The sequence below is a fragment of the Nycticebus coucang genome, chromosome 22 (assembly GCF_027406575.1).
Source record: "Nycticebus coucang isolate mNycCou1 chromosome 22, mNycCou1.pri, whole genome shotgun sequence".
In the NCBI taxonomy this organism is placed as follows: domain Eukaryota; kingdom Metazoa; phylum Chordata; class Mammalia; order Primates; family Lorisidae; genus Nycticebus; species Nycticebus coucang.
In genome coordinates, this window is record NC_069801.1 from 28,683,589 (window position 1) to 28,699,753 (window position 16,165).

General features: G+C 41.4%; 1 protein-coding gene and 1 pseudogene across 7 annotated transcripts in view; one reads left to right on the forward strand and one right to left on the reverse strand.

Moving 5' to 3' along the window:
* Nucleotides 1-12,181, forward strand: part of ZMYM1 (zinc finger MYM-type containing 1) — a 38,304-nt gene extending 26,123 nt beyond the window's left edge. For 5 of the 7 annotated variants that reach the window (XM_053575249.1, XM_053575250.1, XM_053575252.1 and 2 more), the window contains 4 exons: nt 4,907-5,060; nt 6,992-7,126; nt 7,596-7,633; nt 9,163-12,181. In XM_053575249.1, the coding sequence (XP_053431224.1) occupies nt 4,907-5,060; nt 6,992-7,126; nt 7,596-7,633; nt 9,163-11,457 (2,622 nt within the window). In that variant the 3' untranslated portion in view covers nt 11,458-12,181. The remainder of the gene's footprint in view (nt 1-4,906; nt 5,061-6,991; nt 7,127-7,595; nt 7,634-9,162) is intronic. The other 2 variants (XM_053575253.1, XM_053575256.1) reach the window with 2 other exon arrangements.
* LOC128575434 (ubiquitin-40S ribosomal protein S27a-like) lies at nt 3,277-4,132 on the reverse strand (annotated as a pseudogene).
* Nucleotides 12,182-16,165: the final 3,984 nt, after the last annotated feature.

Sequence of the window (16,165 nt, forward strand, 5' to 3'; positions counted from 1 at the left end):
CTTTTTGTTGTATTGTTGCTTAAGTCCAGGAATAATAGTTCCTGTTTCACTAGAAAGAATAGGTGATGAGGGCGGCGCCTGTGGCTCAAGGAGTAGGGCGCCGGTCCCATATGCCAGAGGTGGCGGGTTCAAACCTAGCCCTGGCCAAAAACCAAAAAAAAAATTAAAAAAATAAATAAATAAAATAAATAAAATACACTAATCAAAAAAAAAAAAAAGAATAGGTGATGGAACCTCACAGTTTATATCCTTTTCGTTTGTACACTTACTGATACCTCTCTCCTTTTGTATGCTCTTTTTTATCATGTGCTTGTAATTTTTACCATGAAATTAGCCTAGAAAAACAGTGATTCCCGTGGTATCTGGTAATATGTGCTAAGCACTCCTTCCTGGCTCCCTTCAGTGGTGCTTTCCTGAGTTGACGCCCAAGCAAGGATAGAGGGGAGACCTGTCATTACCTAAGGCCTTTGTTGACTTATCCAGGAGGCTTTGATTGCCTGGATGATGGATATTAGCTATGACCACTTTCTTTTTTTTTTTTTTTTTTTTTTGTAGAGACAGTCTCACTTTATGGCCCTTGGTAGAGTGCCGTGGCCTCACACAGCTCACAGCAACCTCCAACTCCTGGGCTTAAGCGATTCTCTTGCCTCAGCCTCCCAAGTAGCTGGGACTACAGGTGCCCGCCACAACGCCCGGCTATTTTTTGGTTGCAGTTTGGCCAGGGCCGGGTTTGAACCCGCCACCCTCCGTATATGGGGCCGGCGCCTTACCGACTGAGCCACAGGCGCCGCCCTATGACCACTTTCTTAATTGCTTGTATAGCTATTAGGTCATTAGATCTGAACTGTCTGATTTTGAATCAAAAGTTTGGTTTATTAGTGCCAGGCATGGTGGCTCACACCTGTAATCCTAGCACTCTGGGAGGCTGAGGTGGGTGGATTGTCTGAGCTCAGGTCAAAACCAGCCTAAGCAAGAGCAAGACCCCTTCTCTGCTAAAAATAGCAAAACTGGCCAGGCATCGAGGTGGATGCCTGTAGTCGCAGCTACTTAGGAGGCTGAGACAGGAGGGTCACTTGAACCCAAGAGTTTGAGGTTGTTGGGAGGTACAATGATGCCACAGCGCTCTACCCAGAGACACAGAGTGATACTCTGTTCCCCTCGCCAAAAAAATTTAGTGTCTTCTATCTCAAACAAGAAGAGTACAATGCATCAAAGTATGTGCCTAGCTTGTCAACACAGTTTTGCCATCTTAATGGTGGCTTGTGTATGCCAGCACAAAGAAGCCTGGAGAATGAGTGGTGATGAAATTATGAAAGGCATTTTCCACAGCTTGTTGAGAATTGAATTCTTTTTTTTTTTTTTTGACCAGGGCTAGGTTTGAACCCACCACCTCTGGTATATGGGGCCTGTGCCCTACTCCTTTGAGCCACAGGCACCGCCTGAGAATTGAATATTTTTCCTTGTAAAAAGTTATCCAACTCCAGGGCGGCGCCTGTAGCTCAAAGGAGTAGGGCGCTGGCCCCATATGCCGGAGGTGGTGGTTTCAAACCCAGCCCTGGCCAAAAACTGCAATAAATAAATAAAAGTTATCCAAATCCTAGAAGAAGTGGTAGTCAGTTGGTAAAAGGTCTGGTAAATACAGTGGATGAAGAAAAAAAATAACGGTGGATGACAGAGAAAGTCCAGCTTCTGTAGTTTGAGCAGTGTGACAGCATTGTCTTCCAAGAGCATTGGCCTGTTTCTGTTGACCAGTCTTAGATACATAATCACAAGCATCCTCATCAACTCATCCAGTTTGTAGTAGACATCCACTATAATTGACCAGATTTCATGAAGCTGGAGAATACCAACGCTGGACCACAAGACAGAAACCAATAGCTTTTTTTGTTGAATATAGACCATCCCCACGTTACAAACATCCAACTGATGTACAGCTCACATTTAAGAATGGGTGCTATTACAGATAACAGTAAATGTGCTTGGTCCAACTTACATATAAATTCACCTTAAAAACAAACTTACAGGGCGGCGCCTGTGGCTCAGTGAGTAGGGCGCCGCACCGGCCCCATATGCCGAGGGTGGCGGGTTCAAACCCAGCCCCGGCCAAACTGCAACAAAAAAAAATAGCCGGGCATTGTGGCTGGCGCCTGTAGTCCCAGCTGCTCGGGAGGCTGAGGCAAGAGAATCGCGTAAGCCCAGGAGTTAGAGGTTGCTGTGAGCCGTGTGATGCCACGGCACTCTACCCGAGGGTGGTACAGTGAGACTCTGTCTCTACAAAAAAAAAAAACTTACAGAGCCTATCTCGTTCATAACCTGAGGACTCCCTGTATTTGGTTTTGGACTGCTTTGGCACTTCATTTTTGTTTAAGTGTTATGCCAAATGCTCGCAGTTGTCAAAAAGAATACATTTTTCTTTTTTTTTTTTCTTTTTTTGAAGAGACAGTCTCACTTTATGACCCTCGGTAGAGTGCTGTGGCATCACAGCTCACAGCAACCTCCAACTCCTGGGCTTAGGCGATTCTGTCACCTCAGCCTCCTGAGTAGCTAGGACTACAGGCGTCCGCCACAACACTTGGCTATTTTTTTGTTGCAGTGTGGCCAGGGCTGGGTTTGAACCTGCCACCCTTGGTATATGGGGCTGGCACCCTACACAGGCACCACCCCATAAGAATGCATTTTTCATCACATGTAACAATACAGTGTAGAGATGGTTTGCCTTTGTGTCGTGACAACAAATAAGGGCAAGCTAGCAGACATTTAATTCATGATGCTGTTTAATTCATGTGGAACCCATCTATCCAGTTTCTTTACCTTGCAGATTTGTTTCAAATAGTTCACTATTGGGCTCAGTGCCCATAGCACAGTGGTTACAGCGCCACCCACATGCACTGAGGCTGGCAGGTTCAAACCCGGCCTGGGCCAGGTAAACAATAACAACTGCAACAAAAAATAGTCGGGCATTGTGGTGGGTGCCTGTAGTCCCAGCTACTTGGGAGGCTGAAGCAAGAGAATCACCTAAGCCCAGGAGTTGGAGGTTGCTGTGAGCTGTGACGCAACGGCACTCTACCAAGGGTGACATAGTAAGACTCTTGCCCCAGAAAAAAGGGGGTGGGGGGTTAGTATTGTTGGAATATTAACAGCAAACCTTGCTGCTCATTCACACATAGGTTGAGATGGATTTGCTTGCACTACAGCTTTCCACTCCTTGGTCTCAGGTCACCCATGTGGCTCATTTTCTTTTTTTTTTTTTTAGTTCTTTTATGAATTCATATATGATTACTTGTCTTCTGGTTTGTTGAAGCAGTAAGACAACGTTTGCCACAATCATGTCTATCAAGGTGGCTGGCCATAAAAACTCCAGCACCACACTCATCTGAAGGTCACTCTCGACGAAGGCGACTTTTTTTGCCATTCTCATCCACCTTATAGTATTTCAGGACAGCAAGCTTAACCTTCTTTCTCTTATGCTTATTCTTCTTGGGAGTGGTATAAGACTTCTTCCTTTTCTTAGCACCCATGAAGTCTTTTTTTTTTTTTTTTTTTCTCTTGAGTGATAAGTTTTGATTCACGTTTTATAGTTAAGGCATTTTCTTTTTCTTTTTTGACAAAGTATATATTTTGTTGCTTGCTTTCTGGTTTTGTTTACAAAAAAAAAAAGAAAGAAAGAAACCAAAAAAAACCCAAATGCTCCTTTCAGCCCAGGCAGTGGGGCCAAGACACAGCTTCAGGATCCAAGGGGCACATCACAGGGCGTCATGGTGGCTGAGACTTGGGAGCAGAGATTCAAGGCCAGTAGGGGACCACCACGAAGTCTTAACACAAGATAAAGAGTGGACTCCTTTTGAATGTGGTAGTCAGACAAAGTATGTCCATCTTCCAGTTGCTTTCCAGCAAAAATGAGTCTTTGCTGATCAGGAGGAATTCCTTCCTTATCCTGGATCTTGGCCTTCACATTTTCTATCGTATCCGAAGGTTCAACCTCGAGAGTGATGGTCTTCCCCGTAAGGGTTTCTACGAAAATCTGCACCTTGGTGGGGAAAGGAAGAGAAGAATTAGAACTAGGGACACATGAGAAGGCTACGCAAAGGTCGCTGGCCAGAAAGCCGCCAACAGCACACACTCCATGGCTCATTTTCAAGATTAAAGTCACCAGAATGGAACTTCTCAAGCCATTGATATAGTATGCATTCATTAGCCATACCCTACCCAAATACTTCACTGATATTTTGAACTGTCTATGCTGTACTGGTGGAACTCATGTTCAAAAATAACATGAATTTTTGACTTAGCACAAATTGGGGGTGTTTTCTGTTTTGAGACAAAGTCTCACTCTGTTGCCCTGGGTAGAGGGCCAGGGCATTACAGCTCACAGCAACTTCAAACTCTTGGGCTCAAGCGATCCTCTTGCCTCAGCCTCCCAAGTAGCTGGGACTATAGGTACCCACCATGATGCCCAGCTAGAGTTATCCACAGTTTCACAAAAATTGCTCTAAAAGTTTGTTTGAAAGACTATCACAAGCAAAATGTGCATTGAAAGAATGAAGATGTACCTTCACGATAAAAGTAAAACAAGAAGTGTCAAAGTGAAACATCAGAGATATGAACTGGCAAACTTAGTGCTTAAGGAAATTGGACATTTCGTACTTAATAACGTAGGTTAATATTGTTACTGCTGTTAAATATATTGGACAAATAATAAAACTATTAATAGTTTTCAAATAGATTTAGTAGTGTATTTTAGTCACTGCAATCTCTAATGTCTTATTTTCTATTTTTTAAAGAAAGCATAAAAGTTGGTTTCATTGTCATATATTTCAATTGAAAGCAGTGGTAGTAGGTATATTTGTTTTGTTAATAACATATGTCATATACCAGGAATATGAATACCATTCTAATCTCTAAACAGAAACCAGCCAAACCACTTACGTCTGGTCCTTGCAAATCATTGAAGCCCTCAGATGAAATGATTGAGACTACGAATGACTTGGGGAAGACAGAGCTTTTCTGTTCTTTTAATTGTTTCTCTGCATACAATAAACCAAAGATGGAATCTTCTACAGGTAACTACAGAGATTTAGTAACTTTAAAAAACTATTTTGCTTTAATTTATAATTTTTATTTATTTACAGATTGAACTGGCTTAGAAGTTAAAACAATCCAGGACTTGTTACAAAGAACTGTTTTCCAGGGTTGGTTGGTTGGTTGGTTGTTTTGAGACGGAGCCTAACTATGTTGCCCTCAGTTGAGTGCTGTATTGTCATAGCTCACAGCAACCTCTAACTCTTGGGCTTAAGTGATTCTCTTGTCTCAGCCTCCCAAGTAGCTGGGACTATAGGCGCCCCCCACAACGCCCAGCTATTCTTTTGTTGCATTTATCATTGTAGCTTTAGCAGGCCCGGGCCAGATTTGAACCCACCAGCCTTGATGTATGTGGCTGGTGCCCTACCCACTGAGCGTGGGCACCTCTACACAGTTTTTTTTTGTTTGTTTTTTGAGACAGAGTCTCACTTCGTTGCCCTTGGTGGAGTGCTATGGTGTCATAGCTCACAACAACCTCAAACTCTTGGACTCAAATGATTCTCTTGTCTCAGCCTCAGACAGTCTTACTCTGTCTCTAAAAAAAAAAATTAGGGATGTATGTCTTTAGTTAGATCCTTTAGTAAGTGACACGTATTTTTATATTAATATATATTGAACACCTGCCTCAGGACTGAGGCACTCAGATAATATTGAATGTATTCAATATATTTATGATGAGATTTGTTCTATTAGAATATAGAATACTGGCTCAGCTCAGCGGCTAGGGCACCAGCCGTATACACCGGAGCTGGTGGGTTTGACCCAGCCTGCACCTGCCAAACAACAATGACAACTACAACCCAAAAAAGCCAAGCATTGTGGTAGGCGCCCGTAGTCCCAGCTACTTGGGAGGCTGGGGCAAGAGAATTGCTTAAGCCCAAGAGTTTGAGGTTGCTGTGAGCTGTGATACTACAGCACTCTACCAAGGGCAACATAGTGAGACTTTGTCTCAAAATAAATAAATAAATAAAAATGTAAAAAAAATTTAAGAAAAGTACAAACAATCCAGGCCAAATAAGTTTTGCATCAGAGAGTCTAATACAGAATCAGTGGTGCTATTTACATATACAGCACAGTAACTGAAGCCCCTGGGGTTTGTAAATCATGCAAACTGGCTTATTAACAGAAATTTCTCCTATACACTAACATCACTCCACTAATGTAGAGATTTATAAATCCTGGAAGAGTTTGAAATCAATACCCATTAAGAGATTCTGTAGGAATCTTTTCTGTTCTTCATGGGTAATTTCGTGGTAGAAATTTGTTCATAAGGCTAGGTACCTATAGCTCAGTGGTTAGGACACCAGCCACATACACCAGGACTAGTGGGTTTAAATGCAACCCAGGCCTGCTAAACAAAAAAAAAAATACCCGGGGGCGGCGCCTGTGGCTCAAGGAGTAGGGCGCCGGTCCCATATGCCGGAGGTGGCGGGTTCAAACCCAGCCCCGGCCCAAAACCACAAAAAAAAAATACCCAGAAGTTTTGGTGGGTGCCTGTAGTCCCAGCTACTAGTGAAGCTGAGGCAAGAGAATCACTTGAGCCCAAGAGTTTGAGGTTCCTGTGAGCTATGACACTATAGCACTCTACAGAAGGTAACAAAGTGAGACTCTGTCTCAATTACAAAAAAAAACAATTTGTTCATAATTTCAAGCATATCGTATAAAAGGGCTGTGAAGTTGTATACAAAGTAAAAGATTTAAAATGTTGGGAAAGTATAAATTAACAGTTTAGTATAGTTGGAATTAATACTATATACTAAAGAAGCTGGGCATTCCTTAAGCCCTAATAAAAATTGCTTCAATACTCAGCAGTACCTTAGTTACTTGCATTGTTCCTTTAAACACTTTTTATTAAACAGTGCCTACTGATTGATTTTGCCTACTTTATAAGAAATCTTTTTATTTTTATCAGATGTTTCCATGGTGCATGATAATTCAACAGAGCTCCTTTCTCCAAAGAAAGATACAACTCCAGTTATAAGCAATATAGTGTCATTGGCAGACACTCATGTCTCTTTGCCCATCATGAACACTGATACCTTGCAAGGTAAAAATTGGCGTTAAGATATTTGACATAGGGCTCGGCAAGGTGGCTGATCCTCCCACTCTGGCAGGCCAAGGCAGGTGGATTGTCTGACCTCACAGGTTCAAGACCAGCCTGAGCCAGAGCAAGACCCTGTTTCTAAAAAAAAATAGCCAGGCATTGTGGCAGTGCTTGTAGTCACAGCTACTCAGGAGGCTGAGGCAAGAGGATCACTTGAGCCCAAGAGTTTGAGATTGCTACGAGCTATGACGCCACAGCACTCTACCCAAGATGACAGAATGAGACTCTGTCTCAAAAAAAAAAAAAAAAAAGATATTTGATGTTAACAGTGCTTTGTCATAATTTATAAATCTGTCTATATGCTAAATTTTCTTTTTGTTTCCTGATATTAAATAAGCAATTAATAGCTTATGATGCTTTTCATAGATCATAGTATAAGATTTTGAATTTGTGTTCTAATTTATTTTAATAGGTACAGTTTCTTCAGTAATGGCAAATATCACTGAGGATGTAAGTTTCCTTTTTTCTTTTTTGTTTCTGTCTTTTATAAGTAGATTTTAAAATATGTAAGTAATAGGCCGAGTGAGGTGGTTCACACCTGTAATCCTAGCACTCTGGGAGGCCAAGGCAGGTGGATTGCCTATGCTCACAAGTTTGAGACCAGCCTGAGCTAGACGAGACCTCGTCTCTAGAAATAGCCACCATTGTGGCAGGCACCAGTTACTCAGGGGACTGAGGCGAGAGAATTGCTTAAACCCAAGAGTTTATGGTTGGTGTGAGCTGTGATGCCACGGCATTCTACCAGGGTGACAAAGTGAGACTCTATCTCAAAAAAAAAAAAAATATATATATATATATATATATATGTGTGTGTGTGTGTGTGTGTATGTGTATTTATATATGGTAATTATGTATATAATAAGATTGTTTAGCCCAGGCCTGGTGACTCAACACCTCTAATCCCATTACTTTGGGAGGCCAAAGCAGGAGGATTTCTTTTTTTTTTTTTTGCAGTTTTTGGCCACAGCTGGGTTTGAACCCGCCACCTCTGGCATATGAGGCTGGCACTCTACTCCTTTGAGTCATAAGTGCCGCCCTGCAAGAGGATTTCTTAAGGCCAGGAGTCTGAGACCAGCCTGGGCAACATAGCAAGATCTCTTTTCTACAAAACATAAAACTGAGCCAACTCTGGCAGCAAGTAGTCCCAACTACTTGGGAAGCTAAAGAGGGAGGATTACTTGAACCTAGGACTTTCAGACTGCAGTGAGCCATGATCAGACCATTGTACTCCAGCCTGGGCAACAGAACAAGACCCTACCTAAAAAGAAAAGAGAAAAGGACTGTTTAAACTGAAGTTTTATTAGTCATATTTTCTTTCTCTTCTGGATTCTTTTTTTAAATACTTAATCAATTCTAATCACATGAACAGTAAAATCTATTTTCTTTTTTTTTTTTTTTTTAGAAACTGAGTCTTAGTTTGTTGCCCTCGGTAGAGTGCTGTGGCATCACAGCTCACAGCAACCTCCAGCTCTTGGGTTTAGGCAATTCCCTTGCCTCAGCCTCCTGAGTAGCTGGGACTACAGGCGCCCACCACATTGCTCATCTATTTTTTTGTTGCAGTTTGGCCAGGGCCAGGTTCAAACCCACCACCCTTGGTATATGGGGCCGGTGCCCTACTCAGCAGCCACAGGTGCTGCCCAAAACCCATTTCTTTTACAATTAGATACCAAAAGGTCTTTTAAACACTTAATGCTGAAACTAGATGGCAAATAAATAAGTTACAAATAATTATTAATAATTCCCCCGATGGAGCTTGTACTGTATGTAACTCCACCATTCATTTTACTGTATTAGAATACATGTGTTTTGGGCGGTGCCTGTGGCTCAAAGGAGTAGGGTGCCGGCCCCATATACAGGAGGTGGCAAGTTCAAACCCAGCCCCAGCCAAAAAAAATAAAAAAGAATACATGTGTTTGATATTTTAATCAATAGTTTGAAAACTATTAAAACAGTGTTATTTTATCATTTTCTCCCCAAAGAGTTCTTCACCCAGTGAGTCAAGCAGTAGTGCTACTAATAGTGGTGTGGAACAGCCAAGCCTTTCACCATCTTTGTCACTCCTCAGTCAGCTTACAGTTGGTTCCAGTACAGAAGTACAAAAAGATAAAGTATCAAACCAGGATCCTTCATACAATATGAAATCTATGAACGTAAGTGATGGACTGTGTCACCGAGAATTTACGTCCAAAGTGCAAAAAGTCAAAGGTAAATCACAAAGGATTAAAAAATCTTGTGCAAATTTTCAGCATTTGCAAGACAGTATTAAAAAAGATATGACATTTTGTTATTCATGCCAGTTGTTCTGCCAAAACAATTTTAGCTATGGAAGAAAGTCATTTGCAACTCCTAATTGGAAAAAAACTCTGGAAAAATTCAGGAAACATGAAAAAAGTGAAATGCATTTGAAATCATTGAAATTTTGGCGGCAGTATCAGTTTTGTGATGAAACTGTTAATGATAATTTACCTATTCATTCAAAACAGATTGAGAGAAATAAAAAATACCTGAAGTTAATAATTGAAAATATTTTATTTCTTGGAAAGCAGTGTTTACCCTTAAGGGGAAAGGACCAGTCTATTTCATATGTGAATAAAGGCAATTTTTTGGAACTGTTAGAAATCAGAGCAAAAGATAAAGGAGCAGAAATATTTCAACTTACGAATTCACAAGTCGACTTCTATAATAGTACACAAATTCAAAGTGATATTATTGAAATAATAAAGACTGAAATGTTGCAGGATATTGTGAATGAGATCAATGACTGCTCAGCCTTTTCCATAATATGTGATGAGATAACTGACAGAGGAACTACAGAACGGCTTTCAGTTTGTGTAAGATACCCACAGAAATCACCAAACGCTGTCTTCATTAAAGAAAGATTCTTGGGTTTTGTTGATACTGGAGAGATGACTGGGACCCCTTTACATAATACTGTCAAAACTTACTTAGAGCAACTTGGAGTTGATTTGAATAAAATGCATGGCCAGGCTTATGATAGTACCACTAATTTGAGGATAAGATTTAGTAAAATTGCAGCAGAATTCAAAAAGGAAAAACCAAGAGCTTTATACATACATTGTTATGCTCACTTTTTGGATTTAGCAGTAATTAGGTTTTGTAAAGAAGTAAAAGAACTCCGAAGTACTCTAAATGCTCTCAGTTCTTTGTTCAGTGCTATTCATATGTCTGGAGAAATGTTGGCAAATTTTCAGAACATTTGTAAGCTAAGTCAAAACAAAACATGCAAGAAGCACATATCACAATCATGCTGGACGGCCCATGAGCGTACCCTGCTATCTGTGATCGACAATCTTCCAGAGATTATTGAAACATTGGAAGTCATATCGAGCCATTATGCAAACACAAGTCTGGCTGATGAATTGAGTGATTTGCTGAGATTGGTTTCCAGATTTGAATTTGTCTTCTGTTTGAAATTTCTCTATCGAGTGCTAAGTGTTACAGGAATTCTTTCCAAAGAGCTTCAAAGTAAAACCATAGACATTTTTTCTCTATCTTCAAAAATAGAAGCAATTTTGGAATGTTTATTATCTGAAAGAAATGATATATATTTCAAAACTATTTGGGATGAAGCAGAGGAAATATGTCAAAAAATAACCTGTAAAGGTTTTGAAGTTGAAAAACCCTCTCTTCAGAAAAGAAGAAAAATTCAGAAAACAATAGATCTTGACAATTCAGATAGTATGTTTTTTCCTACTTCAGCAGAAGAACTATATAGAGTTAATATTTATTACCAAGGATTGGATACTGTATTACAAAATTTTAAATTATGTTTTTCAGAGTTTGATTATTACAAAATAAAGCAAATTTCAGAACTGTTATTTAAATGGAATGAACCATTAAATGAAACAACAGCCAAAAGTGTTCAAGAATTTTATAAACTTGATGCTGACATTATCCCAGAGCTTAGATTTTATCGGCATTATGCAAAGCGTAACTTTGTTGTAGATAATGATTGCCTCAACTTCATCAGTCTTGGCTATTTATTTATTCAACATGGTCTACACAATAATATTCCTTGCATCTCAGAGCTGCTATTTATTGCTTTGTCTTGGCCAATTACTTCACCAAGTACTGAAAACTCATTATCTGTACTGCCCCGTCTTAAAACGTATTTATGTCATACCATGGGACAAGAGAAGATTAGTTCCCTGGCCCTAATGGCTGTTGAGCAGGAATTGGTAAATAAACTCATGGAACCTGAAAGACTCAATGGAATTGTGGAAAAGTTTGTCAGTCAGATCAAAGACACATAATGAGACAGAACGAGATATAGACCAATATACAGATATACCTCTTTTAGAACTCAGTTCCTCCCTGGAGTATTACCTGTTCTTTAAATATCTTTCTAGAGATATTTTTTGTAAGTGGTACTGTAAAATGCACACTGTTCTTCCACATAACATATTTTTGAGATTGTCCCATATCTGTACATAAAGAGTTTCTTGATTTTTTTTGCAACTGCAGATTTCATTGTGTGAATGAATGTACCATAATATATTTGAGTAATCCTTAATGACATGTTTTCTCTAATCTTTTGCTATTATAAACACTTTAATAACCTTGCACATAGATCATATGGTACACAAGTGAGTATAAGATAAAATCTGAAATTACATTTAGATCAGAAGATTGTGCATTTTTATTTTTGATAGATCTATATATGCGGATTGTGCCAATTTACACTCCCATGATACTTGAGGTGCCTAATTTCTTTAAATCTTTATAAACAGTGTATCAAATGTTTTGATCTTTGCCAAGCTGTTAGTTGAAAATGGTATTTTAATCTCAGTCGAATTTTATATTTTCACTTAATAAGGTTGGATGCCTGTTTCAGTTCTTTGTATTTCTTTTTTTTTGTAACTGTCATGTTTAAAAATTAAAATTAAATATTGCTGTATTTATACCTCACCTGGATAACACAGCAAATTATTGAGCTACTTGATTAAAATATGACTATTTTCAAATAAATAACACCCAAAGAAAGGACTCTTCTTTATGCTTTAGAAAAATTTGAATAATAGGCCGGGCGCATTGGCTCATCTTAGCACTCTGAGAGGGCGAGGCTCTTAGGGTGGATTGCCTGAGCTCACAGGTTCAAACCAGCCTGAGCCAGAGCAAGACCTCATCTCCACTAAAAACAGAAAAACTAGCTGGGCATTGTGGTGGGTGTCAGCTACTTGGGAGGCTAAAGCAAGAGGATTGCTGGAGCCCAGGGTTTGAGGTTGCTGTGAGCTAAGACACCACAGCACTCTACCAAGACTGTGTCTCAAAAAAAAAAAAAAAAGTTTAAATAATAAAGAAAATGGGTTTGGCGCCCATAGCACAGTGGTTACGGCACCAGCCACATACACCAAGGGTGGCAGGTTCAAACCCAGTCCGGGCCAGCTAAACAACAGTGACAACTGCACCAAAAAACAGCCAGGCATTGTGGCAGCCGCCTATAGTCCCAGCTACTCTGCCCAGGCGGAGGCAGGACAATTGCTTAAACCCAAGTGTTTGAGGTTGCTGTGAGCTATGCACCACGGCACTCTACCAAGGGCGACATAGTGAGACTCTGTCTCAAAAAATGATGATGATGATGATGATAATGATAAAGCAAATGTGTTTCTCAAAGATTTGAAAGGCTATGAGCTGCATTTATCTGTGCTTGGAATTTTGGTGTTTTGAGGATTATTTCTTTGGTACTTTCTTTAGTGGTTCCCTCTTCCTCTTCCCCTATCAATTCTCATAACTTGTAATTTTTATAGAAAGAATATTCATTTCATCGAGACTTGCTTTCAAATGTGTTTCCCTAGAGTTGTGGGAAGTATTCTTAGTTTCTTCTGTGTACCTCTTTATTCATCTTCTGTACACATTTTCTTTTTTAATTAACCCAACTAGTGATTTGTTCTAGTTATTTGTTTTTTGAACGTGTTCTTAGATTTATCAATGTTGCTCTACTATTTTAAAAATTGTGGATGGTTTTAACACAGAAAAGGTACAAAGTTGTGTGCAATAGTGGGCACTTGTAGTCCCAGCTAATTGGAAAGCTTAAGGCAAGGAGGATTGCTTGAGCCCAGAAGTTCAAGGCTGTAGTGTGCCTTTATCACACCTGTGAATAGCCACTGCCCTCCAGTCTGTGCAACATAGCAAGACCCTGTCTCTTAAATAAAACTAGGGCTCAGCACCCATAGCACAGTGGTTGCCACACCAATCACATACACCAAGGCTGGCGGGTTTGAACCCAGCCCCGGCCAGCTAAGCAACAATGAAAACTGCAACAGAAAAATAGCTGGGCATTGTGGCAGGCGCCTGTAGTCCCAGGTACTCAGGAGGCTGAGGCAAAAGAATCACTTAAAGCCCAAGAATTTGATGTTTATGTGAGCTGTGACATCAGGGCACTCTACTGAGGCGACATAGTAAGACTGTCTCAAAAAATAAGTAAATAAAAGTGAAACTTTTTTTTTTAAGTTTATTTATTTATTTTAAATTTATTTATTTTTTTGGTTTTTGGCCAGGGCTGGGTTTGAACCCACCACTCTGGCATATGGGACCAGCGCCCTACTCCTTGAGCCACTGCCCAAAAGTGAAACTTTTTTAAAGTACAGGCTGGGCACTCAATGCCTGTAATCCTAGCACTCTGGGGAGGGCAAGACAGGTGGCAAGAACCTGAGTTCACAAGTTCGAGACCAACCTGAGCAAAGCAAGACCCTGTCTCTACTAAAAAATAGAAAAAACAAGCCAGACATGTGGCAGGCACCTATAAGTCCCAAGCTACTTGGGAGGCTGAGACAAGAAGATTGCTTAAACCCAAGAGTACAAGATTGCTGTGAGTTATGATGCCACGGCCCTCTACCCAGGACAACTGAGTGAGACTGTCAAAAAAAGATTTTTTTAGGGTGGCGCCCATGGCTCAAAGGAGTAGGGTGCTGGCCCCCTATGCCGGAGGTGGTGGTGGTTCAAGCCCAGTCCCAGTCAAAAGCTGCAAAAAAAAAGGCTTTGGAGGCTATGGCCACATTAGGCCTCACCCTGCCACCCACCCCTGGCTCACCAGTTGGGAAGGTCTATTCAAAGGCATGTAACCTACAAGAGGAGTTGGTGGGTCTAGGCTGCATCTTCCACCTTAACTAGACCTTGAATATATATCGTTTTTCCCTCAAAGCAGTAACACATGAGATGAGTCTGTTGCTCCACATCATTACCAATATTAGGTGTTGTCATTTTCCCCCCAATTTATTGATTTTTATTTATTTACTTTTTATTATTATTTTTTTTTTTTTGTAGAGACAGAGTTTCACTTCATGGCCCTCGGTAGAGTGCTGTGGCCTCACACAGCTCACAGCAACCTCCAACTCCTGGGCTTAAGCGATTCTCTTGCCTCAGCCTCCCGAGTAGCTGGGACCACAGGCGCCCGCCACAACGCCCAGCTATTTTTTGGTTGCAGTTCAGCTGGGGCCGGGTTTGAACCCGCCACCCTCGGTATATGGGGCCGGCACCTTACCAACTGAGCCACAGGCACCGCCCTATTTTATTTATTTTTGAAGACAAAATCTCACTTTGTCACCCCAGGTAGAGTGCTGTGGCATCATAGGCCAAGAGAATCGCTTAAGCTTACGAGTTTGAGGTTGCTGTGAGCTGTAACACAACTCTACCAAGGGCGAAGAGGGGGACATAGTGAGACTGTCTCAAAAAATTTTTTTTTTTTTTTTTTTTTTTGTGTGGTTTTTGGCCGGGGCTGGGTTTGAACCCGCCACCTCCGGCATATGGGACCGGCGCCCTACTCACTGAGCCACAGGCGCCGCCCCGACTGTCTCAAAATTTTTAAAAAGACCATAAAATTGATCAGTAATTAACATGAAAGTACCACCATCAAAAACAAGATCAAGAAATAGGGTTCTGGCTTGGCGCCTGTGGCTCAAGCAGCTAAGGTGCCAGCCACATACACCTGGAGCTGGCGGGTTCGAATCCAGCCCAGGCCCGCCAAACAACAATGACAGCTGCAACCAAAAAATAGCCAGGCGTTGTGGCGGGTGCCTGTAGTCCCAGCTACTTGGGAGGCGGAGACAGGAGACTCACTTGAGCCCAGGAGTTTGAGGTTGCTGTGAGCTGTGATGCCACAGCACTCTACCCAGGGCAACAACTTGAGGCTCTGTCTCAAAAAAAAAAAAAAGAAAGAAATAGGGTTCTAGGCTGGGTGTGGTGGCTCACGCCTATAATCCTAGCATTCTGGGAGGCCGAGGCAGGTGGATTGCCCTGAACTCAGAGGTTCGAGACCAGCCTGAGCCAGAATGAGACCCCGTCTCTACCAAAAAAGTAAAGTCGGGTGTTGTGGGCTCCTATAGTCCCAGCTACTTGGGAGACTGAGGCAAGAAAATCACTTACACCCAAGAGTTGGAGGTTGCTCTGAACTGTGACACCATGGCACTCTACCGAGGGTGACATAGTGAGACTCTGTCTCAAAAAAACGAAAAAACAGGTGCAATGGCTCATGCCTGTAATCCTAGCACCCCGGGAGGCTGAGGTGGGAGGATCCCTTGAGCAAGTTCCAGACCAGCCTGAGCAAGAGTGAGACTCCATCTATACTAAAAATTAAAAAATTAGGGCAGCTCCTGTGGCTCAAAGGAGTAGGGCACCAGCCCCATATGCCAGAAGTGGTGGGTTTGAACCTGGCCCCAGCCAAAAACTGAAAAAAAAAAAAAAATTAGCTGAGCCTTGTGGTGGGCACCCTGTAATCTCAGCTACTCAGGAAGGTGAGGCAGTAGAATAGCTTGAGCCCAAGAGTTTGAAGTTGCTGTGAGCTGTCATGCAAGAATTTCAAGTTGCTGTGAGCTGTGATTTGACAGCACTCTACCAAGGGCAACATAGTGAGACTCTGTCTTAAAAAAAGAAAAAACAAGGCCAGGCATGGTGACTTAACGCATGTAATCCCAGCGGTACAGGAGGCCAAGGCAGGGAAATCTCTTCAACTCAGGAATTTGAGAC